At 42.3% G+C, this 26770-nt stretch overlaps 1 protein-coding gene across 1 annotated transcript in view; it reads left to right on the top strand.

The window, feature by feature from the left end:
* Nucleotides 1-26770, top strand: part of LOC307182405 (neurexin-3-beta) — a 1521800-nt gene that overhangs the window by 389838 nt on the left and 1105192 nt on the right. Inside the window, exon 5 of the mRNA XM_079913629.1 lies at nucleotides 1205-1588. Within this exon, the coding sequence (XP_079769755.1) occupies nucleotides 1205-1588 (384 nt within the window). The remainder of the gene's footprint in view (nucleotides 1-1204; nucleotides 1589-26770) is intronic.

Here is a 26770-nt window from a genome sequence, read left to right as displayed (position 1 = left end):
CAGCCATAAAAAGGAGTAAAATTGAGTTATTTGTAGTGAGGTTGATGGAGCTAGAGTCTGTCATACAGAGAGAAGTAAGTCAGAAAGAGAAAAGCAAATACCGTATGCTAACACATATATATGGAATCTAAAAAAGAAATGGTTCTGAAGAACCTAGGGGCAGGACAGGAATAAAGATGCAGACGTAGAGAATGGACTTGAGGACACGGGGAGGGGGAAGGGTAAGCTGGGACGAAATGAGAGATTAGCACTGACATATATACACTACCAAATGTAAAATAGATAGCTAGTGGGAAGCAGCTGCATAGCACAGGGAGATCTGCTCTGTGCTTTGTGACCACTTAGGGGGTGGGATAGGGAAGATGGGAGGGGACATGGGGATATATGTATACATATAGCTGATTCACTTTGTTGTACAGCAGAAACTAACACAATAAACGTGTTACAAACATTAAAAAAAAAACTAAAATATTTGATTTATAGTCAAGAAGAAAAGAAAGAAAGAAAGAAAGACGTTCCAGTTAAAATTTATCAAAGGCAATGAATGTCAAAAATATGCCCTGGCAGGGCTGGTAGCTAAGGCCAGTACAGAGGGTATCAGCTCATGGAGAGAGAAAGAGAAGAGCAGGTTCCATCCTTCGGGTGATGGTGAGCCAGTGATGAAGACTCAGGCAGGACCTACAGCCTGTGTCCCAGGTACAGAGTAAGAAGCACCTTACATGAATGAGCTCATTTACTTATCACACCAACCTGTGAGGTGGGGACAGTTCTTTTCCCATTTTACAGATGAGGAAATTGAGGACTAGGAAGAAGTCACTTCTTCAAGGTTATCCAGCTAGTACGTGGCGGGGCTGGGATTTAAACACAGGCACCGTCTGTGCTGCTGTCAACCTGTGTGATGTGCAACCTCTCAGCCAAAACTTTTAGGTAGAAAAAAAGATAATCATACTAGGTGCTAGGCCACGGAGATTCCTCTGGGCCAGGCTGTCTTAGCTGGCAGGGATTGGAGCCAAATGGCCTACATTGTCCTTTTTACCATTTTGCGGCATTTCGTTCCCTTGCTTACATTGTTCCTTCCTGGCCAGGCAACAGTGGTCTCCCATCTCACCTGCTAGGCTCCTTTTGTTTGGTTCATCAACTGGCAGCCTCACCTGTGATGCCAAGAGGGCTGTTAGCTCACTTTGTTTCTTTCCTCCCATTCCAGGTACCATATCAGTGAACAGCAGGCGCACGCCGTTCACCGCTAGTGGGGAGAGCGAGATCCTGGACCTGGAAGGGGACATGTACCTGGGCGGGCTGCCGGAGCACCGTGCTGGCCTCATCCTCCCCACTGAGCTCTGGACCGCCATGCTCAACTATGGCTACGTGGGCTGCATCCGTGACCTGTTCATTGACGGGCGCAGCAAAAACATCCGGCAGCTGGCGGAGATGCAGAATGCTGCAGGCGTCAAGTCCTCCTGTTCACGGATGAGCGCTAAGCAGTGTGACAGCTACCCCTGCAAGAACAACGCCGTGTGCAAAGATGGCTGGAACCGCTTCATCTGCGACTGCACGGGCACCGGCTACTGGGGCCGAACCTGCGAGAGGGGTGAGTAGGCCCTCGTGGTGGCACGCTGCGTCTGAGTGGGGGTGATGTGCTGCAGCTGTGTCCCTGGTTGCACCTGCCTGTGCTTCCTTTGCTACTACAGGCTCTCCCTTTGGACCTCCCTGTTCTTGCGTTCTTCTGGAGAAGATTTTTCTAGGGTTCACTCCTTTCCAGATCATACCCTTTCTAGTTCTGGATGCTTGGATTTGTTTGGCTAGGGTTGGGCTGCAGAGAGGGAAACTGTAGAGTAAATATTACCGTGATCATGCTACTTTCTTGATTAAGTGTTAGACATCTATTTGAGAAGGTGAATTCTTTTGGGATTCTGGGTGGGCTCACCAACTGGCTGTTTCCTTTGTTCATTTAACTCATGCTTTTTTTTTTTTTTGCGATACACGGGCCTCTCTCTGTCGTGGCCTCTCCCGTTGCGGAGCACAGGCTCCGGACGCGCAGGCTCAGCGGCCATGGCTCACGGGCCCAGCCGCTCTGCGGCATGTGGGACCTTCCCGGACTGGGGCACGAACCAATGTCCCCTGCATCGGCAGGCGGACTCTCAACCACTGCGCCACCAGGGAACTCATGCTTTTTGATGCTTTCTTTCGTGCTAGCTCTTGGATTAGGCTTTAGAAATACACTGTTGAACAAAATAGCCCCAGCCCTGTTCTGTGGAGCTTGCTGCCTAGCGGAATGCTTAGCTGTTAAATAATCACAGACATGTTGAGTTTTATAAGAAGCAGTGTCATGTGTCGGTTAAGGACATGAATTCTGGGGCCAGACTCGGTGAGAGATGTAGCCCTCCTGGAGTGATACAAACTTTCTCAAGATAATATCTTTGAGACTTGATTTCCTCATTTGCAAAATGGAGATAATTAGGTACCTACCTCACAGGATATTAATGAGGATCAAGTGAGTCAGTAGGTTCCTGGACTATGGAAAGCATTTAGTAAATGTTAATGATTGTTACAGTCATAATTATTGTCATCAACATCATTAAAGGAAAAGCACAGAGAAGTTTGGGAGGCCTTTGCAAGGGGACCCAACATACCGTAGAGATTCATAGAAAGCTTCTTCAAGAAAGAAATATACAGGTTGAGACTTGAAATATAAGTAAGAGTTAGCTTGGCAACGAGGTGGGAGGAAGCCGGGTGTCTTTTACATGAGGGCAACGTGTGCCAAGAGGTAAGAGACCATGGCACACCAGGACTTCCCTGGCGATCAGTGGTTGAGACTTCACCTTCCAATGCAGGGGATGCAGGTTCGATTCCTGGTCGGGGAGCTAAGATCCCACATGCCTCGCAGCCAAAAAACCAAAACATAAGCAACAGAAGCAGTATTGTAACAAATTCAATAAAGACTTTAAAAATGGTCCACATCAAGGAAAAGAAAAACTTAAAAACAAAAATCTCCTCTAAAAAAAAAAATCAAAGGAGACCATGGCACAGTTGAGGAACCAAACAAAATCCATAACAGAATGGAGTGTGTAGTGAGGTGGGGGGAAGGGTGTGAGAGGTAGCTGAAGAGTTGGGGGACAAAGAGTGGGGGCTGACCATTTACAACAGGCCAGGATGCTGGGGGAAGCCCCTTTCTCTCTACCGCTTTAGGATCTTACACTTGCACTGAATTTACAGTTTGGGTAAAGGGCAGAGATAAAGGTAAGCAAAGAGACAACATCAAGACAAGGAGATCCTAGTCTATAAGTCACATCCAGATTGCAGCTTGGTTAATTGTTTTATATGCCAACCACACCGAATCTGGTTGGCTGTCCATGAGTTGTCAGTCTCTATTTTGTATGAAAGGATAATTTGCATAGTTATCAAGTTTTGCTGAGGGCGTAGTTATAGGGCTTTGAGGATACTGTGTGTGTAGTAGAGGTAGTTTCTGTCTACAGAAGCTTATCATTTCTTTAGCTGAGGAGTTGACACATCGATATAAGAAGCAGTAATAAAATGATACAAGGCCACAGCATGGGCTGGACCACTAGGGGGACATGGAAATTTAGTGAAGACTTTCCTGAGGAGAGGGACATGCAGGGTCACACCCTTAAAGACTACCAGTGGCCAGAATTGTCCAGGTATCAGAAGTCTGGTGATAAGGAGGGATCCTGGAACATGCTTGGATAACCAGTCAAGAATTTTCAAGGAGTCATTTTTGTGAGACCAACCATATTGCTAGTTAAAGTATATTTCAAGAGAACTGCAAACCTTCCCTACAGCTGGACCAGAAGGAGGACACAGGATATTGGAGTAAAAGAAAAGGAGCTTTTTTGGGGCTCATAGAAGTGAAATTCAGATTCACTGAATTTTCAAAGCAGCCACCCCAGAACATGAACTAAGATGGGGAGGCGGCCATCCGGCACAGAAGTGGGTCTCATTTGGCTGGCCAGTCTGTCAAGCTCCTGAACTCTTTCCAAATCTCTTTTTGGGGTAGACTATCCTGGTTGCTGGTTTGGGGAGATAGAAAAGTCGTTCGACCTCTGGGATGCATGAGACCATTTTGATATAAGCCAGGAAATTGTGGATCATCCACTGTCTAGGAAGGTAGTGTAAGAACCAAAGGTCCCTTCAGGCATGTCACTTCTTTCTCCTGGGTATCTTTCCAACTCAAGGGCATGCAGCAGGGACTGGAGACCGCTGAGCAAGGTGTCCCTGAGATCAACTGTTCCAAGGGCAAATCAATGGGAGTTGGTCCAAGATTTGCCAAGTACAGTGAAGGTCACTGCACCTTTTACGCTGTCACTTGCTGACTAGTCATTAAAAGGCAGCTGATTGGGGATATATGAGGGACAATTATTCCTGGTACAGTGCAGCCAAGAATCATCCATTGTGGCCAAATGAGAAGGAGCCTGGCAAATTTAAGACATTTAATCTACATGTCGCTCAAATCCCAGATGGTTCAACTGATTGTTTTGTTCCCCCGCTAATTGTTTTCTGGCCCTGTATTGTTCCTGACACCATGTTCAGAATGGATCAGTGGAGTGTAAAAATGATAGGACTCTACTTTGCTGGCAAAGAAAACTGTTTCCCTATGACACTGTTTTTCTTTATTGAAACTGATTCGTCAGTGGAGATGGTTTTGACTTTTGTTCATTTTTCATACATGCAGCAGACATTTATTGAAACCCTAATTTGTTCCAGGCACTGTATTAGATGCTGGCAATGCAAAAAAAAAACCCCAAAAAACGGACACAGCTTCTGGTTTTGATCAAGGGGTGTATAGTCCTACTGGACAAGGAAAGGTGGGAACTGTGCTAATGTTTGGTAGATGTCATGCCTGATCTTTTAGGGGAATAGCAGGGCAGACAGATGGGAGAGGCCATGCCTACATGGGTGAGTGATGGTTGGGAAAAGGGGACCTGAGGTTTCTTAGATTTTCTTGTCTGCTATTAATAATAAAACTATGGCCTCTCTTTACCTCCGACCCTCAGTGTCCATTATAGGCACTTCTGAAGAGTGGTAAAGGAAGAGCATTAACATTCTTTATGCAAGAGCATGATCCCCTTTGTCAAGGAATGCTGCCCCACGCACCATAACACCATCAACAAGTTCACTCAATTTACCATTCTCTAATTTTTTTCTAGAAGCATTAACCCTAAGCCCACTAAGTGACACTTAGTGGGGACCAAGTGTCAATAGGCAAGGCTATGGATTTAATTTATTTGTGGACTATCGAACTTCAATTTGAGGCCACTGCAGATTCTACCCCCTTCCCTAGATGGCTTTTCCTGAATGTATGCCATCATTTGTTTAGCAAGAAATAAAATAGGACTCAGCACAGGTTCATCCCTATGACAAAAATAAACGACACTATAGCACTTAGAGTCAGGATGGCCTAGTGGTTAATGGCGTGAATTTTAGTCAGATGTACCTTGGTTCCTGAGTTGGTTCTGTCAGTAGCTAGGTAATATACAACAAATTTTTTATTTTGTCCAAGTCTTAGTTTCCTTATCTGTAAAATGGGGACACTGATAATTACTAGGTAAGGTTCCCTTGGTTGCAAGCTACAGAATTGACAATGACTAACAGAGTAAAGGAAGAAGACATATTGCATGATTACCTAGAGAGTTATTGATCAAATAACGATCTCACCAATTACATCTTGAAAAGGGAAGCAGAACAACTCTGGGGATCCCAAGACACTGTGATTGAAGTGATGCATCTCTCTTGACCTACGGGTTCTGGAGTTTTCCATTCACAGTTTACATTTTCCAGAAAGAGAGCCCAATTGGCCCAGTTTAGTTCATCTGTCTGTTCTTCTACAATCAGCTCTGTCCAGGTGGGCAGTCACCTAGAATAGATATGAAGGATCACCTAATATGTAAATATATAATCTTACTGAACCATTTTCTTAGTGTTCCTCCATGGTGAAGCTTGGGGTGCCCTGATCCATAAGGCCATGTCCTGTTATAGATGCCCAGCCACATGGACTACTTCCGTGTGCTAAACAAAAATATTTCCTGGGGTCATGGATATTGGATGCCTTTGAGAATATTAAATTGTAGAACTAAGAAAATGTGATACAGAGGGTAGATCTGCTCTTCTCACTGGTCCCCGGGATTCCATTTATCTGACATAAACACCAGCTGAAAACCAAGAATGCAGATATTATGGGTTCTCTCAAATGACCCTGTTCCAGCAGGAAAGGCTTGCAGGCAGCAGCTGCTCGGGGACTGTGCTTTCAGCCAGCCCCTCTGGTGGCTGCTGTGTGCTCCTGGGGCAGCAGTACAGCCTGCTGGGGAGGGTGAGACACTGACTTTAGAGGAGGCTAGAGTGTGTCATTTGGATGCCACATGGAAATCAAGACATCAGGATGTAGCAGGCCTGGCAGATTCAGTTGATGTTACCTGTACCTAATCCTTATTTCAGCAAGGGAGCAATTGGAAGCCCTGAAAAGTTAATCTCACTTTAACTTGGAGCAGCTGTAGAATGGTTAAAATTCATGGATCCTGACTCCTAATCCACTGTACTTTCCATTACATTGAGTAGCCTTTCCTCCTCTTATATATGAAAGGGGTTGGATTATAAGGTCATTGAAGGAAAAACAGTGCATTAGGTATTTTTGTTTTCCCACAGTCTCCAGCACTGTGCTGTACACATACTACAAGGTTATTAAATGTTGGAGGAAGGGTCCCAGTCCTCTGTCCTGGGTCTCCTCCTGGTCTGCACGTTGCCCTTTGTGCCCTCATCCACTGCCATGGTGTCAAAGGTTTTCTATATGTCAGTGACTCCCAAATCAGTCTCTCTAGCCTCGAACTCTCTCTGGAGCCCCAGATTTCTATATCCAGTTGTCTGCTTGACGTCTTCATTTGGATATCTGATAGATATCTTAATCATAACATTGAAAAATAGAAATCTTCAGTGCCTCCTCCCTGCCTTAGACTTCTTTTTCTTTTCTTTTTTTTTTTTTACTTTTAGTTTTTCCCATCTCAGTAAATGGCATCACCATTGTCCTTGGCATTTTCCTCGAGTTTTCTTCTCCTGTCTCATTCAGTCTGTCTCAGCAAGTTCCTGTCGTCTCCTCATCTAAACCCATCCTGCATCTGTCCACTTCTCTCCCTCTCCACTGCTATCATCCTAGGTCAGACTACATCGATCTCTTCTTTGGAAAACTAGGTAGCATGTCATACGTTAGGAAAAGCTCAAATTCATTTTGCGCCTTCCTCAGAGTATTGAAGTGAGATTATTAAAATGTTTAAATATTCAACACATTCTTACGTAGCTTTAGTTTCAGTGGCTTTTGGTCCCTCAAATTGCAGGAAATGAAGCTATGATACTTCTTTGGAATTAACTTCAACATTCACATTTCCATCCCTTTTCTCTGTACCAAGCTTGGTGAGCTCAGTTGTGAGGATACAAATTTGTAGAAGCCATAGTTTCAATTCTTGAGCTCACAGTCTAATAATCTGCAAATTGTAATGCAATCTACCAAGGGCAATGATCCAGGAATATCATAGGAAAGAATGAGATAAAAATTAGAAAGCAAATTATGTCCAACGTGATATACCACTTTATAACCAGTTCTGGATCTACTGGGGTCTGCTCAGACTGACTCACTGGTGTGGGAACAAAAGAAACCCTGGCTTCCAGGGTCAAATATAAAAATGCATGTTGCTTTCCCTTGTTCCCGTGCCATTGAGGCTCTGCTCTTATTCCCCTAGGAACATCCAGGCCCTTTATTTGGATATGTGACCTTGAGATTCTTACTGGGATCCTCTGGCCTCTCTGTTCTGCAAAAACAAAATGAGGCAATTGGGTTTCATGCTCTCTCAGGGCCCATCCAGTTATAAAACTCTGTGATTTTCAAATGTCATCAGCTTGGCAGTGGCGTCCCTTATCCTGAGTAGAGGGGTAAAGGTGAGTGAAAGGCAGGGCAGGGATGCTAGTCCTTGTTTCTTGCGGTCTGCAGTACCGTCTGGGTTAGGAGGCTCAGTTTAGTCATATCAGCACTGCGATGAAGTTGTCACGTCTCTTGATTCATTCATCTAAACATACGAATACCTTGATATGCTGGGAATACTTCAGGTCCATGACTTAAAAGTTTTAATTGCTGGATTAATGAGTAGAGCCTTGGATTTCTTAAGATCATTAAAAGACTGTCTCTTTTCCAGTCCATTGTTTACCCCCTTTCAAGGGTAAATACATGTATTAGAGAAAGAGGGCCCCCCAAGAAATACATAATTCATCAACATCAACCAACATGTCCCCATTTTTTCTTATCCATTGGTGCTTTTTAAATTTTTCTTTTATATTGCAGTATAGTTGATTAACAATGTTATGTTAGTTTCAGGTGTACAGCAAAGTGAGTCAGTTGTACACATACACGTATCCATTCTTTTTCAAATTCTTTTCCCATTTAGGTTATTACAGAGTATTGAGCAGAGTTCCCTGTGCTATACAGTAGGTCCTTGTTGGTTATCTCTTTTAAATATAGCAGTGTGTATATGTCATTCCCAAGCTCCCAATCTATCCCTCCCCTCCCACACTTCCCCCCGGTAACCACAAGTTTCTTCTCTAAGTCTGTGAGTCTGTGTCTGTTTTGTAAATAAATTCATTTGTATCATTTTTTAAGATTCCGCATATAAGCAATATCATATGATATTTGTCTTCCTCTGTATGACTTACTTTACTTAGTATGATAATCTCCAGGTCCATCTATGTTGCTGCAAATGGCAATATTTCATTCTTTTTAATGGCTGAGTAATATTCCATTGTATATATGTACCACATCTTTTTTTAAAAAGATTTTTATTGGAGTATAGTTGCTTTACAATGTTGTGTTAGTTTCTGCTGTACAGCAAAGTGGATCAGTTATACGTATACATGTATCCCCTCTTTTTTGGATTTCCTTCACATTTAGGTCACCACAGAGCACTGAGTAGGGTTTCCTGTGCTATACAGTAGGTTCTCATTAGTTATCTGTTTTATACACAGTAGTGTATATATGTCAGTCCCAATCTCCCCATTCATCCCACCCTGCCACCTCCTTGGTATCCATAAGTTTGTTCTCTACATCTTTGTCTGTATTTCTGCTTTGCAAATAAGTTCATCTGTACTATTTTTTTAGATTCCACATATAAATGATATTACATGATATTTGATTTTCTCTTTCTGACTTACTTCACTCTGACAGTCTCTAGGTCTGTCCATGTCTCTGCAAATGGCACTATTTTTCATGTCTGAGTAATATTCCATTGTATATATGTACCACATCTTTATCCATTCCTCTGCTGATGGACATATAGGTTGCTTCCATGTCTTGGCTATTGTAAATAGTGCTGCAATGAACATTGGGGTGCATGTCCCCTTTGAACCATGTTTATCTCCAAATATATGCCCAGGAATGGGATAGTTGGATCATATGGTAGCTTTGTTTTTAGTTTCTTAAGGAAGCTCTGTACTGTTCTCCATAGTGGCTGTACCAATTTACATTCCCACCAGCAGTGTAGGAGGGTTCCCTTTTCTCCACACCCTCTCCAGCATTTATTGTTTGTAGACTTTTGATGATGGCTGTTCCGACTGGTGTGAGGTGATACCTCATTGTAGTTTTGATTTGCACTTCTCTAATAATTAGTGATGTTGAGCATCTTTTCATGTGCCTCTTGGCCATCTGTATGTCTTCTTTGGAGAAATGTCAGTTTAGGTCTTCTGCTCATTTTTTAATTGTGTTAAGACACACAGCTATATCCCTGGTGATGACCGTAGCGTTGCTCAGATTCAGCCTCTTCTTGTTTCTCTTCCTGTTCTCCTTTCCACAGGCCCAGGATTGTATGATCCCAGGAAATTGTCCTATAATCCATGAACCCTTCCTAAGTGTTATTCTGCCAGGTTGGGGTCTGAGATACCCCTGATCACAGCTTCTCCTGATGGTCTAAAGAAGAGAGTAAGGGAGGAAGATTCTAGTCGTTTGAGAAGCTTGACGCTCCAGGGGTCTCAGAAGGACAGGCTGGGGACTTTGGCGATCTTTGGAAAATCTACAGCTAGGCCTGTGTTTAGCCTGAGAATGTGAAGGTCAGCACTTTGAGGCAGAGCGTGACAGCTGCTTAGAACTGTGGCACACCTGCTGTTGGCTGTGATTCTGTCAAATGCAGAGACATGGTGGCCGTTTATATTACTGCTTTGTACCTTTATTACTGCCTTTGCTAAAGGCTGCTTAACTGCCAGCAGACGTCTGCCCATTATAGATGCAATAAACTGAGATGCTGCTAAATTATGAGAAACAAGTGCTTCAAAATGCAACACAAGGGGATTGTCATAGCATTTTTTAGCTGCATCTTGGGTCTTTTCACAGATAGATGAATCCTTCCTTGCTCCAGTCTAGATTAAGAGGAAAGGAAAGTTAACTTTTTTGAGAGAAATTATATGCCTGCTTTGTATTCTTAATATACACTGGGCCATTTAACCCTCACATCCATTCTTCAGGCTGCGTAATCTTAGCCTCATTTCCTAGATGAAGAAAATAAGGCCCCAAGTCATTCATTCCAAAGCACCTGTTGAGTACTGTGTGCCAGCGGCCGCTTTGATCCTTCGAGATACAATAGAATTGATTGTGATGTTCCTCATAAACATATCAATATATTCTGATACCTGAGAAAAGGACATAAATGCGAGGAGAAATATCATGGACAGTGTCAGAGATTGGGTGACACTAGAGCTGAGGCTTGGTGGAGTAGCAGGAATCTCCCAGGAAGACCAGGCAGGGAAAAGTATTTCAAGCAGAAGGAACAGATATGCAAAGATGACTTCTGTAAACAGGAAGTTTTCCTCGTGGATGGTATCTAAGTCTTAAATTTGAGGGGATGTTTTAGAAGGTGTGGCTGAAGAAGTGGTAGGGTCAGTTGTGAGGCGCCTTGTTTGTTCTCCCCAGAAGTTTGGACCTTACCAAACTCGTAAGGGGGCATGCCAGTTTTAGCAATGGGATAACAAAGTCAAATCCCTCTGGCAAGGGATGATTGGCACGTGGGAGACAGTAGGCCAAGAGACCAGTGTGCGTTAGTTCAGTTTGCATTTATATTAATTCAGGGTGGGAAATAAGAGTCCTAACTGTGATAGGGAGAATGGAGGTCGAGTTCTGGGGACACATCCAATAGATATTTAAGGGGTAATGTTGATAGGATTTACTAACCAGCGGTACACAGCTAGAGAGTGGCCGAGACTGGATTAGAATAAGGGTTTGGTCGTAGAAGCCCCTTGTTTCTTCCCTGTGCCACTCAAGCATCTCAGATCAGTTGGAGAGTCTTGGGAGGAGTGGGGAAGAGTGAGGTAGCGATTAAGGGGATATAGCTAGGAGTCGCCTATATATACTGGTCTCACTCTGAACATATGTGACTTCTTCTCTCTCTGTGCCTCAGTTTCCGTATTTACCACTGAGAATATCAACAGTGGTTGCTTAATTGGCTTTTTGTGAGCCTCTTTTTTATAGAGTCAAAGTGTATGTTGTGTTCACAGAGACCATAAGCCAGCATGTCCCTTTCTGAAGCTAGAATTCTGCAATTCAAGAATGAAAAAATTCTCAGACTGGTGTTTTTTTTATTCAGTTTTTTCTTGTGTTGTAGAAATGACCTAGATATGATTTCTGTGTTTAAGTATATGATATAGGCTAGAACTTAACAGGGGGAAGGAAGGTTGCACCAGAAGGGAACATACCAAAGCATGCTTTTCTCCATACTTCACGTGGTTTGTATTTGGAATCAAGACATGACTACTGTAATCCCAGATTTTGAAGAATTATGCTAAAATGGTCTGTTGTTACTGTGATTATCTCAACCAAGCTTTGCATGTATTTGGTGGAAAAATGAATTGTTTCTCTTTCTCTTGTAAAAGTGGCCATATTTGAAATTAAGCTAAAAGATTCTTTCCCTATAGGTAGGAAAAATCGTATTTTTAGTTTCTCTGTATTCTGGTCTCCCATTAGGACTTCACATCAATGACACCCAATGCTGGGGATTGTGTGCGTGTGAGTGATAGAGCACACGTGTAGTTTCCCTCTAGTTTCTGAGATGTTTTGCTGTTCTGTTTTTAATATCATCAGAGATTATTTAAGGAAGAGAAACGCAAACATGTAACAGTCATGAATAGAAGGGCCAAACTGAAACCTAGACCTGGATTGATCCAAAGAAAACCAGATGAGTGTAAAGCGCTGTAGAATTATTTGTCTCGCCAGAGGCCCAGATACCATCTCGCACAACCCCCCTACCCCCAGTTCTAGATCAGGAAGCTGAGGGCTCCAGGTAGGAAATAAGTTGCCCAAAGAATAGAATATAGTGTTTCTAGCCCCTCCTTTTGGTTCTCCTATCATTGGATTTTTCAAAGAAATCCGAAGATACTGCAGGGGCAGTATTTGTGCATATTTTATGAAGATGTATGTTTATGTCCCCATGGATTACTGAGCAGTACAATCATGCATTGTAACAAAGGTATTTGGTTAGTCTCCAGTCTTATTCTTGTTGGTAAATTTATTTAGAATGTTGGCAATTGATTTAGAGAAAAGAAATATGAAGGGAAAAGACATGTGTACATGTCTCTTATTTCATCAACGATCCCATATTACCCCATATGACAAATAAATCCAGCCCAACAGAGAGAATTTTGGAGTGACAAGTGCATTTGGGACTTGGGGCCGGGAACTCTGGGTATATAGCTCTCAAAAGGCCCCCTTCTGTGGAATATTGGCCAGCTATGTCCCTGGCAAGGAAATGCAAGGTTTCTTGGAGATCACTTCATGCTTCTTAGCATGTTTAACCTTTACAGCAAGGCATTCTCATCAAAATGACAAACCCCCACAGAGCCTTCTGAGAGGCCAGTTAATCAGAAACCTTATGAAATCTGTGGGGTTAGCACGCTCCCCATCTTTTTTCCTCCAGGGGAAGAAAGCCCTGTGTCTTTCAGATTTCAGTCTTCTCTGCAAACCCCTTGTCTGCAGCTTCCTGCTGTGACCCACAGATATTAGAGTATTGTTTTCCTGTGGTCTCCCAGGGCCACATACTGACACCAGCTAAGGCTAGTACATTTTTAATCTCCATCAGCGACATTGTAAGGAAAGATGACTGCTCTGATGTTTGCTTACTTGAATTCTCCCTACTCCAGAAGTCTTCAGACCCCCAGAAAGGATCTGAAGATAGTGGCTCACTCTTAATGTCACCGCATATGGTGGCAGGCGGTTGCTGACAGGGACCTCAACTCCAGCTGGCTGTCTCTGCTCCCTTTGCCCCATTTCTCAGGCTGTAATGAAACTTATTTCACAAGCATCCCAGCTTCTCCAGATACTGTAAGATGGAGCCTCCTGTGGAAATCCACAAAGTCAGGTCTATGTTGAGAGCAGAAGTAGAAGGAGAAAAGATTGATGAGTAAAAGTCAGGTAGCTGTACAGGTGATAAAAACATTGATTGGGATGAGGGTGGGGGTGACTTTATCAGAATTTAGATTCATATTTAGTTGCAAAAGACCTCTGAGGTTTTTGAGTCTGACCTAACATCTGATGCATGAACACCCTTGACAAAATCTCTGAAATGCTGTATGGACTCTATGGGAACATTTTCTGTTTCCATATGCTGCGCTAAGTGCACAGCAGTGGGTAGCTTAATCATTGCGATAACTGTGTGAGTAGGTGCTATTTCATTCTCAATTTACATCTGAGGAATGGAGGTCACGGCTACATTAAATAACTTGCCTAAGGTCACCGAGTTCTTCTGGACCTTTCACTCCAGAGCCTACTCTTCTGTGATCAATATATTCTACTGCTCGCAGTGACAGGGGAACTCACTCTTCAAGAAGCTGCTGTTTCAGTTTTGGAGAGCACCAAATACAGACATACCCCGGAGATATTGCAGGTTTGGTTCGAGACCACCTCAATAAAGTAAGTATCACAGTAAAGTGAGTCACATGAAATTTTTGGTCTTCCAGTGCATATGAAAGCTATGTTTATGTTATACTGTAGTCTATTAAGTGTGCAATAGCATTATGTCTAAACAATGTGTGTACCTTCATTTAAAAATACTTTATTGCTAGAAAAATGCTACCCGTCATCTGGGCCTTCAGTGAGTTGTCATCTTTTTGCTGGTGGAAGGTTGGAAATATTGCAAGAATGACCAAAATGTGACACAGAGGCACAAAGTGAGCAAATGCCATCGGAAGAATGGGGCTGATAGTCTTCTCATTCAACACAGGGTTGCCACAGACCTTCAATTTGTAAAACACACAATATCTGCTAAGCACAATAAAGCAAAGTGCAATAAAATGAGGTATACCTTTATTATGAATATCTCTCGTTTACTGCAAACTGAAGTCTCTCTTCTTCTAATATCTTTCTTTTGATCTTGGTTCTGGCTTTGGGAACTATACAGGATTTAACCCCTCAATTAATATTTACTTGGTACTTACTGCGCCTTGGGCACCTGGGATATATAGAACTATCAAACCTAAACGCTCTTCTGTAGTAGACCTTTAGGTAGTTAAAGAGGTCTGTCATTTTTCCACTGAAAGGTTGTCAGTCATTCTCAGGATAAACTATTAGTTTCTTCAAGTAGTCCTCATCTATTGTGGTCTTGAGTTCCTCCATCATCCAGTAGTCATTGAGGGAATGAAGGAGGGTGAGGAGGGGCTGTGTATTCACTGAATGCAAGGATGGCTTCCAGGACCAGGGAACTTTGTGGCTCTGCCCCTTTAAGCAGCAGGCATTTGTTACTAATGCTATAACCCATATGATCACTGGACATTGTAATGTCATATGGACTATGGATTTGTGAGGCCAGTGGGATTCACTGGTGTATTTCTGAGAGGTGATTGCTAGTTGTATATCCTGAAAACAAAATATCTTGAGCCCACAATAGGCAGCATCACATTTATTTCCTAATCTTATTGCTCAAAATAGTCCTAGACTGAGTGTGGTTAAATCACATATTTCAAAAGCAAGGCTACATTTATCTTTGGCCTTAGGAATATCTCAGGGTATCATTTGACAAGGAAACCATGGCTTTGACAAATATCAGCTGATATAGAATCATTGAATGCTGGAGTTGGTCAGAAACATAAAAATCGTATATTCTGGTGCTGATAAGTTACAAAGGAAGAACTGAGGTTCGGATGGTTATGTATTACACAGGTGGTACAAAGTCATACAGGTAGTCATGGTGGGACTCGTATCTCAATATTTTGAAACCTGGACCATAGCTCTCGATCCTAAAGCAATGTCAGGAGGTGCTCTAGCTTTGTGCCTTTGGGGTGGTCTTCCTGTGTAGCTGACAGTTAGATCCTTGTGCAACGCAGCTCCGAACCTTTCTGCACAAGATCAATGGGTCCTTGTGATTTTTTTTTTTACACGTAATAGTCCCTTTATTTACTGCAAATAGACTAGGCAATTAATTCAGTTAGAAGCTTATGGCCTGGGAAATCTCATTACCCAAACCTTACATTATCAACACATCTGTTTAAAAAGAGATGCTTAAAGAACTGGTCTGAACATTCAGATTTCTGGTCATCTCCAAGAATAGGGGAACTACTGAAAGGCAACTGTGGAGAGAGTGTAGGGTCGTACCAAGGTTATCAAACCCACTGAAATGCACACCTCAGGAGGTATAAAAAGGGAATTCACATTTACTGAGTACCTGTTATATGCCAGGTATAACTTGATGTTTAAGATGCAGGAGCTCTGGTGTGGAACAGAGCCGGATATGAATGCTAATTCCATCACTGATTATTATATGATCTTGGGTGTGTTTTTAACTTCTCTGAACCTCAGCTTTCTGATCTATAAAACAAACTCCTTGGGGTTGTTGTGAGGCTTAAATAAGATGATTATGTAAAAATCTTAGCACAACACCTGTAACTTTGTGTTTAATACCTGGAGGAGTATTAGTCTCTCATTTAAATTTAGAACAAGCTTATAAAGTTCGAGGTATCATTCATATCTTTTAATTAAACCAAGGCTCAGAAAGATGAAATAACTTGTCATAGTCACAACGTTAGTGAATACTGGAGGTAGCGTTTGTAAAACCCAGTCCATCAGATTTTCTATTATGCTTTGCCATTCCTTAAAATGGGAGGTCTTGGAGGTGGGATCTGGTATCACATGAGGGAAAAAGAGCTGTGGGGAAATGGAGAGATCCTTGTTTATCTTCCAACCCTGTCTGTTCTCTGCTTCAGGACTTTCAGGGGTGAATCTAAGGAATAAGCAGTGCTAGAAGCTGTGCATTTGAAGTAAATTCAGGATTTAGAAGAGTGATCAGCATCTTCCACATCCTCTTGCCTACATTCTTGATTCCTAAGTAAAGGAGAGGAACTCTTAAGTTTCCATGGGGCTGCTCCAGAAAAGCACAAAATCTATACAGCTTGGGCTGGTGAGATAGACTTTGCCCTATCACAGTTTATCCAGGGCCGCCATGTACCCAAACTCACACCTACGTTCATACCCACATGTACACACAGACATACCACATGCTTCAGCCATAAACCTGGACCTCTCTGTATTTTGTTTTGCTTATCTGTCTCCTGCCATCAAGCATATATCAAGTATCCCACTGCCAAGGATAGAAAAGCAGTTCACTCCGTGTTTGCGGAGGGAGAAAATGAAAGGCTGAATGAAAGCCTAAATGAGTGGGGTTAGCTCTGAGTTACTCTACTGAAGTTAGAATTGTGGTTTACTAGCAGATAAATTTGGAGAAACTTGGGGCCTGAATGTCCCTCCTCTCTACCCCCAGACACACACACAGATTGGGATTTTCTGGTGGGCAGAGGTGGAGATGTGCCTGGAGGAGAGTCGTCCAGCAGCTCCCTTAGGCGGAGGCCTAGCGTCTTTGCCCCGTAACAGCTGTTGCCAGCATTATCTGTAGAGAAGCAAGGGTCAGTGTTGCTTAGTGGACAGATGGGCAGGCTTGGAAAGAACGAAGCTTGGGTAGAAGGAGAAGCTGACTCGTGCATCCTGGGCCGGCACTTCTGCCATCTGAAACAATGCACTGACCTTGGTGAGAAGAGTTTCCAGTTCCCTTTTGCTCCCTCTCACTCTTTTCCCTTACCTTTCCCTGTCCTCCTTACTCTTCCCCCTCTTTCCTCTTCTTTATCCCCTCTTCTTTATTTCTTCCTGATCAGTCTCACACAGTCCTTTCTTCCCTTGTCTATCCATCTTTTAGGCTTGATACAGCAATAATGTCTACCTTTTAATGGACAGTTCCTTGCCAGAGGGATGAAGTTGACCCTTGTTTGTTCAAAATGATTGGCACGGAGGCTGCCATAAAATGTGGGCTGGCACCTATGTCTGCCTAGACAGGTGACAGAGGTAGAAGGGAAGGACAGGCCCCCAAGGCCTCTGCAAGCACATTGCCTAGCCTGGAAACAATCTCCTTTTGAACTGTGGGAATGAGAGGTGGTCTTGGCAAGAGGGGGTCATGACTCTGCAAAACCAAATGGCTACAATTTTGTGGGGAGCACAGAGCAGTGCACTGGGATATCAATCCCTACTCGAGGGTATGACTTGGCTGCTGCAGAAGAGGCTCTCTCTTTCTGATGTTGGGTCTGCCCCCTGGGGCTTTCTGTACATGGAGGTTGATGGCAGTGGTGTGATGGGGAAGCAGTATGTCCTCAAGATGAAGCTGAACAGAAAGGTTTCTTTGTAAGTTTTCTTTTCCCCTTTCTTCCTTCAATTCTCTCACTTCTTGCTCACCCTTCTTTCACCTTCCTGCTTTTCTTGCCCTCAGCCCTTTCAGAACACTTGTCATTTTTTTCCCTCTGTGTATGACATGTTTGACCCATCCCATTTTTTTTACTGCAAAGAAGTGTTCCTGGGGGCTCTGATGGAACAATTGAAATAACGAACCTTGACTTTGGTAGGACTCTTATTATTATGTCTTCATAAAATGCTAATCAATAAACCAATCTCCAGGTTATAGTTCTGTTAGGAGTGTTTACCACTGCTGGGAAGAAGCCTCATAAAGAATTGTCACCATTGGATTATTACCAATATTCTAGGTCATGGATCTCCATTTTTAAAAATAAACACTTGTGATTACAAAAGCGATATATGTTCACTGTAGAAAATTTGGATATATGGAAATTTATTAGTTCAACTTTTTATTTAGCCAATATTGAGTACCTATTTCATGGCAGATAATAAAAAAAAGCTAAAATCAAGCATAATTATACCAACCAGAGATGGTCATTGTTAACATGCTGGAATGCTTTATTTTATTCCTTTGGGCAACGTATGTATAAAATATGTATCTTAAAAGTAATTTTCTATCCTGAGTTTTTCAGTTAGCTTTCATAGATTCAATTATATGATAATTTCAAAATTATATCATAATGTCAGTTTAGCATTATGTTATAACCTTTATCTCAAATTATAAAAAAAAACTTAAAAGTTTTTTTTTTTTTTTTTGCGGTACGCGGGCCTCTCACTGTCGTGGCTTCTCCCGTTGCGGAGCACAGGCTCCGGACACGCAGGCTCAGTGGCCATGGCTCACGGGCCCAGCCGCTCCGCGGCATGTGGGATCTTCCCGGACTGGGGCACGAACCCGTGTCCCCTGCACCGGCAGGCGGACTCTCAACCACTGCGCCACCAGGGAAGCCCAAAAGTATTTTTTAATGACTTCACAGTAGCTATATTTGCCAGTTATTGTCTCGATAATGTTGTTAATAAGCCACTCCAAAACGTAGTGGCTTACAGCAAACAACATTTAAATTTTATAACTACACATCTGTGGATAGGTCGGGAGGCTATCCTCCAAGCTGTGAAATGGCTGGACATAGCTGCAGGTTTTAAAATTGGATTTGAGTCCACTCCATGGTCTTCACATTCTCCTTGGACCAGAAGCTACCCAGGGAATATTTTCTTGGCAAGATAATGCTTATGACCATTATTGCAGAAGGGCTTAAGGAGAAGAAGCCTAAGACCCAGCAGGATCAGTTGCGGAAAAGCAGCAGCCTCAGCGCTAGAGGTGAGGCAGAAAGACTTGATACCTGGTTTGAGGGTGGCTCCAGAAAACATAACAGAGACCAGGGAACTTCAGTGGGCTAAGGTGCTCAGACATTTGGGCTCTCTAGGAACGGTAAGGAATGATCGAATCCCGTTCTTTTGTTTTAAAATTCAGAATCACTGAATTATGCTCTTGTGATCTGTGCTGATTTACTTTTAAGTCTGGAATTCTTTTCCTGCTTGAGGTTTTATCAGGGCTCTGAATGTGTGCTGCTTAGGGTTCTGGTATTCAGGCTATTATTTTCTTTTTTTTCAGGCTATTATTTTTGGTACTTCTCTGTTCGTTTTTTTTTTTTTTTTGCGGTACGCGGGCCTCTCACTGTTGTGGCCTCTCCCGTTGCGGAGCACAGGCTCCGGACGCGCAGCCTCAGCGGCCATGGCTCACGGGCCCAGCCGCTCCGCGGCATGTGCGATCTTCCCGGACCGGGGCACGAACCCGTGTCCCCTGCATCGGCAGGTGAACTCTCAACCACTGCGCCACCAGGGAAGCCCACTTCTCTGTTCTTAATGCTTGGTGTCCTGTGTCTCTCCTGATGGGCCTCTTAATTTTGTTTCTTTTGTATCCCTCTGCTTTTAGTTGGTATTTATTTTTTGAAATACATACTCCATTTTGCACAGTAGATAACATGCTCTAGGAAGGCCAGAACCATGCCTTCGCCACTGCCCAGGGCCTGATGTACAGTGTGTATTAACACATGTTTGTTGATAATGATAGATTCAGGGCACAGGTACCCTCAACCTTTACATCCAAAGACTTGACAAATCTTTTTAATCCATATATTCTCCCTCCCATGTACATCGTCTTGCTCTAGGGTTATATTTCATGCTTACAGCCAAAAATTTCCTGCATTAACCCTAGTTTTTATGTGTTTAGTTCAAATATAATTTTCTAAGGAAGGAGCATGATTATCCAAGCAGAGTTTGCCAATATCAAGGCATCAGTCCGTGTTAGAAGAGCTGATTTAGAGTGGTCAGTGGTAACAGAGACTAATGAAATTGATGAGGCTTAATAACTTGTATGCTCTCCAAAGAGAAACTTTTCCTGGCCAGAATTTCATAAGGAGCTTGTTGCCCGTAAGTCAGCCATATTGCATTAGGACACTGTGAGTGTGAAGGAAAGGAGAAATTGATTTGGGGGGTGGTGGAAGGGATATTGTGTGGGTAAGGCTAATGCCACAGAATGTTAGCAGAAAACCATCTATTACCACTATGGCTTACTACCATTCAGCAAATATTGATTGAGACCCTATCATGTGATAGCCACCAGGATAAGAACAGAGGATACAAAGGGTAAATGATGGCTTCAGTCTTCAGGAAGCTCAAGGTCATGCTAGGTGACTGCCTCCAGGAGGATAGATTGGACATGAGGCCCATATAACCAAGATCCCGTTCTTACTGCTGCATGAACGACCTTATTTAAGGTGCAAGATTTATTGGAGGTGGAGGAGGAGAGGGGAAGAGACTGGGTCTAGATCTGAGTCAGAATAGAACTACAATTTCTCTACTCCCAGAAACAGTGAGCAAGGTAAGACTTTTCTCTAAAGTGGCAGAAAAACTTCTGCTAGGTTAGGATCAGGGTATTAGTGTAAACTATTAAAAGAGAGCCAAATAACACACATCTACATCTGTAAAGATAAATGAAACAGACACGCACACACACACCCTTTCCCGTTTACTGGTTCATTTATCTGCTATTCCGTGACTGATGAAATTATCGCAGTTTCAGATGCAGGATCAAAATAAAGTCATTTTAACATGACTATAGTTAACACTGCTGTACGGTATATTTGAAAGTTAAGAGAGTAGATCTTAAGATTTCTCATAACAAGGAAGAAAACACTTTTTTCTTTCTTTTTTGGGGGGGGTATCTGTATGACATGATGGATGTTAACTTACTGTGGTGATCATTTCACAATATGTATAAATCGAGTCATGCTGTACACCTTAAGCTCCTACAGTGCCGTATATCACTTATATCTCAATAAAACTGGGAAAAGTCATTTATTCCAGAGACTCACCATTTCAAGGATGTATCATACTATATAAAAGAAAGCTCTTGCATGTTACACTGTTCTTCACACCATCATTTAAAATGATATTCATTTGAATATTACTTAGCGCCTACAATACGCCAGACAGAATATGACAATCCCTGAGTGATACAATGGTGAGCAAAAATTGACCCAGCCTTGGCCTCATAGAACTTACAGTCTGGCGACAGGAGAAAGGCATCAAATAATCATCAACTAAACATAGAATTTGAAACTTTCTTAAACTTGAGAAGTGTGGAAAACCTGGCCTAATTGGAGGATCCAGAAATATTTTCCCGAAGTAATGATGCTTGAGCTGATCTTTGGAAGATAGGCAAGAGGTACCCAGGCGAGGGTGGATGTAGTCTTCCAGGAATAAGGTTGTTGCAAGCCCAAGGGATGAAAAGGAGAATGTCAAGTTAAAGTCTAAGGAACAGAAGCTGGGTTGGTGGGGATGGAGTACAGAGAGGGAGAGTGGAGGGGAAGGCAGGGGCATGGTCATATAGCCCTCTGATAGTACAGTGTGGTACTGATTTAGACTTTATCCTAAAGGCAGTGACAAATTGTTGAATAGTGATAAGCAGAGAAGTAACATGACCATGATTTATATTTTATTTATTTTTTTATTTTCATGATTTATTTTTTAAAGGTCACTTTGGCTATGGGATGGAGAGTGGATTGGAGGAGAATAACAGTTGATGCTAAAATACTAGCTCTCCAGGAAAGAGTCAATAGTGGACTAAATTTGGACTAGGGCAGTGACTGTGAATGTGAAGGGAAGTGAGAGAATTTGAGATATCTTTAGAAAGTCGTGTATTTGTAGCATTTGAGATGTCAAAGAAAAACAAATCAGGGCTTAGTAAGGAGAGACTTTGTTCATAAACATTATTGCAAGGGAAGGAAAGGCACTATTGCAGTAGGGAGAATGCTATGACAGTGAGATCTGAAAGTACTGGCAAACCAAACAAAACAGAAAAAAAAGGTTTTTTTCTTTTCTAGGGAGAAAAAGGCAAGCAGGGATAAGCAGAATCTTTGGAGGGGATGTTGGACAAGCATGGGGAAATAACCATTGGGTCTGACAGCAATAAGGTCTCACTGTGGTTGGCTGATTCCCAGGAGAAACTGATAAGGGAGTCATGTTCCACTTTTTGTGTCTGTGTTTTAGGGGCACACACAGTTCAAGGTCAGGGGCCTGTAGGAATGACTCAAGTTCGGTCAAGACAAAGCAGAGGATAAGAAATGGCAATTGTGAATGCTTGGTTAGAGTACGATCCACCATGACCCAAGAGGTGACTTTTCAGGGGCAAACAGGAGAGGCCAAAGCTTCTCAGTGGATCAGTGAATCCTTGTACCCCTTTCTGTAGGGGAGAGTCAATATCTTCATTTTATATTAGGGGTTGGCAGAGTTTTCTTACAGCCTTGAGTTCATTTACCCCCACAACACCCAAAGAAGTCTATTAGAGTAGGAAGAGTTGGATTAGCAGTCAGTCTTCTGTCCATTTCTTTTACAGAAGAGGAAGCCATACTCTAGAGAGGGAAATTGACTTACCCAAGATATCACAGCTAGATGGTAGGAAGACTGTGACCTGGACCCTGAACTTCCAACATCCAGTGTGGGAATGATCTTGCTTTATATAACTGCTTCCCATCTGGGAATTTTCATGACACTTCAGTGTAGCACTGTAGATTCCTCCCAGGTAGCAAATTGAAGTGCTTTCCACCCTCTCCATCTGCTACACAGCTATATCCACAGATATTTACTATACACACATCATGCCTATCTTATTCTGAAGGATGCAAGATGTCAATTTGAAATTTAATCTAATTCGCTTACTTAAGTTTTTGATTCCCATCATCGTGCTCTATCTTGTGCTTAGCTTGGCCATCCTGGGGTTCAGGATGTAGTTGAAAGGCAGATGTGACTTTACTGTGACAGATAGATTATGAATGTGGTGCGGCAGATAGACTGTAGGCTTTGGGGGCAGGCAAAGCTTGGTTAGAATCCTATGTCTAACATTCACTAGCTATTGTCACCTAGGGCAAGTCATTTATGTTCTTGAAACCTTATTTTTTTCATTTGTGGAGTTGGATACTTATAATTGCTTCATTTGATTGTTCCAAGTATTAGATGGGGGTATAGTCATGTGAGCCATCCTTTATAGAGATGGGGGTATAGTCATGTGAGCCATCCTTTTATTGGGCTTGCACTATGTGTCAGGCATTGTGCAAAGTGATTTACAGAATTATCTTTTTTTATTCACTTATTATTGTTCACTTTTTATTCACATATGCCTAATATGTTCCAGGCATCCTTCTAGGGACACAGAGAAAAAAATGTGACAAAATTTCTTGCCCCCACGGAGTTTACAGTCTAGTGGGGAGAAATAGAAAATAAGCAGAAGACATTAAAATATGTATATGTTTTTGTCAGATAAGTGCTCTGGAGAAAAGTGAAACAGCTAAAGGAAAAACAAAGTAAACTAGGGGATGGGAAAGTGTCAGGGAGCTACTGAGTGTGGTGTAGCAGGGAGGTCGGTCAGTGTGCCTATGGACACTGCAGGCACAGTTGAGCTAATTTGCTTTTTGGTAAAATATAGCAGTTGGTAGATTTCCCCTTCCTTCCCTTACCCCCCCCCCCCCCCCCCCGCCTTCCTTCTTTTAATCCCTTAATGCATTGAGCATCCATGGTATTGCCTATGTTAGTCACTGGGGACGTGAAGTTGAATGTTTCCTTTATCCCCTAATCTATCTACCCTTCTACCCGCTTAATCCCCAATTTGTTCCACAAAGATTTAAGACAAATAAAACAAATACGAAGTGGTCCCATCTTTTAATTCCTCTGCTTGGGCCATGCAGGTCTGCTGGAGTGGTTTGGCATCTGGAAGCTGAACGGTCCCAGGGGTCCAGTGCATTTCTCAAGTGCACTGTAGGAAGTTGTAGAATTGGCACTATCGTACCTTAGCCTGCACCCCTGGGGTGATCCCTAAAAACCTGCTCCGCCCATTGCATGCCTCCTGTTGGGCTTCCCCAGCCTGTCCTCTTTGCAGATGGTGAGTGCCCTCATTCAAACTGTAGGTAGGGCCTTGAGGCTTGGAGCTGCAGCTGCAGCCCAGGAGAGCTTTGCTTCCAACACCCACCCACCCCGACCCCCAGGAGAGGGAGGGAAAGAATCTACCAGGATGCAGTAGAAAAAGGGCATAGGGATGTAAACTTTTTCAAATTAGTTTCAGAAATCCACTCTTAGCTATGTGGGTTTAATAACTGAAACTCTTTTTCCATTTGGGAGCAGCATGTGTCCCCTGAGGAGGGGTGCCATTATCAAGCAGTTAAATCGTTAGAGGCTGCTTAGGGGCTGGCAGGCAGTCTGCTGGGAAAGGGGAGGATTCATCCCTTTGTGGCAGTGACCTGAGTGTAGCAGCACCCCCTGCCTCAGGCTATCCCCCTAACCCCGCAGTTTCTGAAGATTGCTCTGATATGTTTGTCACTGAGAGGGGTGGGAGGTACCATCCCTTACAAGGGAAGCTAAAAGGGCCAGGAAAAGCCATGCTTCTGCATTGGCTTGAAGAACCTAATGGACTGCTTGATTTTTTTTTGAATTTTATTTTATTTATTTTTTTATACAGCAGGTTCTTATTAGTCATCCATTTTATACACATCAGTGTATACATGTCAATCCCAATCGCCCAAATCATCCCACCACCCGTGTCACTTTCCCCCTTGGTGTCCATATGTTTGTTCTCTACATCTCTGTCTCAATTTCTGCCCTGCAGACCGGTTCATCTGTACCATTTTTCTAGGTTCCACATATATGTGTTAATATACGATATTTGTTTTTCCCTTTCTGACTTACTTCACTCTGTATGACAGTCTCTAGGTCCATCCATGTCTCTACAAATGACCCAATTTCGTTCCTTTTTATGGCTGAGTAATATTCCATTGTATATATGTACCACATCTTTATCCATTCCTCTGACGATGGGCATCTAGGTTGCTTCCATGACCTGGCTGTTGTAAATAGTGCTGCAATGAACATTGGGGTGCATGTGTCTTTTTGAATTATAAGGTTTTCTCTGGGTATATGCGCAGTAGTGGGATTGCTGGGTCATATGGTAATTCTATTTTTAGTTTTTTAAGGAACCTCCATACTGTTCTCCATAATGGCTCTATCAATTTACATTCCCAACAACAGTGCAAGGGGTTTCCCTTTTCTCCACACCCTCTCCAGCATTTGTTGTTTGTAGATTTTCTGATGATGCCCATTCTAACTGGTGTGAGGTGATACCTCATTGTAGTTTCGATTTGCATTTCTCTAATAATTAGTGATGTTGAGCAGCTTTTCATGTGCCTCTTGGCCATCTGTATGTCTTCTTTGGAGAAATCTCTATTTAGGTCTTCTGCCCATTTTTGGATTGGGTTGGTTGTTTTTTTAACATAGAGCTACATGAGCTGTTTATATATTTTGGACATTAATCCTTTGTCCGTTGATTCATTTGCAAATATTTTCTCGCATTCTGAGGGTTGTCTTTTCGTCTGGTTTATGGTTTCCTTTGCTGTGCACAAGCTTTTAAGTTTCATTAGGTCCCATTTGTTTATTTTTGTTTTTATTTCCATTACACTAGGAGGCGGATCAAAAAAGATCTTGCTGTGATTTATGTCATAGAGTGTTCTTCCTATGTTTTCCTCTAAGAGTTTTATAGTGTCTGGTCTTACATTTAGGTCTCAAATCCATTTTGAGTTTATTTCTGTGTATGGTGTTTGGGAGTCTTCTAATTTCATTCTTTTACATGTAGCTGTCCAGTTTTCCCAGCACCACTTATTGAAGACACTGTTTTTTCTCCATTGTATATTCTTGCCTCCTTTGTCATAGATTAGTTGACCATAGGTACATGGGTTTATCTCTGGGCTTTCTATCTTGTTCCATTGATCTATATTTCTGCTTTTGTTCCAGTACCATATTGTCTTGATTACTGTAGATTTGTGGTATAGTCTGAAGTCAGGGTGTCTGATTCCTCCAGCTCAACTTTTTTCCCTCAAGATTGCTTTGGCTATTCAGTCTTTTGTGTCTCCATACACATTTTAAGATTTTTTTATTGTAGTTCTGTAAAAAATGTCATTGGTAATTTGATAGGAATTGCATTGAATCTGTAGATTGCTTTGGGTAGTATAGTCATTTTCACAATATTGATTCTTTCAATCCAAAAACATGGTATATCTCTCCATCTGCCTGGTATCTCTTTAATTTCTTTCATCAGTGTCATATAGTTTTGTACATACAGGTCTTTTGTCTTCCTAGGTAGGTTCATTCCTAGGTATTTTATTCTTTTTGTTGCAGTGGTAAATGGGAGTGTTTCCTTAATTTCTCTTTCATATTTTTCATCATTAGTATATAGGAATGCAAGAGATTTTTGTGCATTGATTTTGTATCCTGCAACTTCACCAAATTCATTGATTAGCTCTAGTAGTTTTCTGGTGGCATCTTTAGGATTCTTTATGTATATAGTATCATTTCATCTGCAAACAGTGACAGTTTTAATTCTTTTTCAATTTGTATCCTTTTATTTCTTTTTCTTCTCTTATTGCCATGGCTAGGACTTCCAAAACTATGTTGAATAATAGTGGCAACAGTGGACATCCTTGTCTTGTTCCTGATCTTAGAGGAAATGCTTTCAGTTTTTCACTGTTGAGAATGTTTGCTGTG

Source organism: Stenella coeruleoalba (assembly GCF_951394435.1).
Source record: "Stenella coeruleoalba genome assembly, chromosome: 2".
Taxonomy (NCBI): Eukaryota; Metazoa; Chordata; class Mammalia; order Artiodactyla; family Delphinidae; genus Stenella; species Stenella coeruleoalba.
The sequence above is the reverse complement of the archived record's forward strand: the minus strand, read 5'-3'. Positions and strand labels throughout refer to the sequence as shown.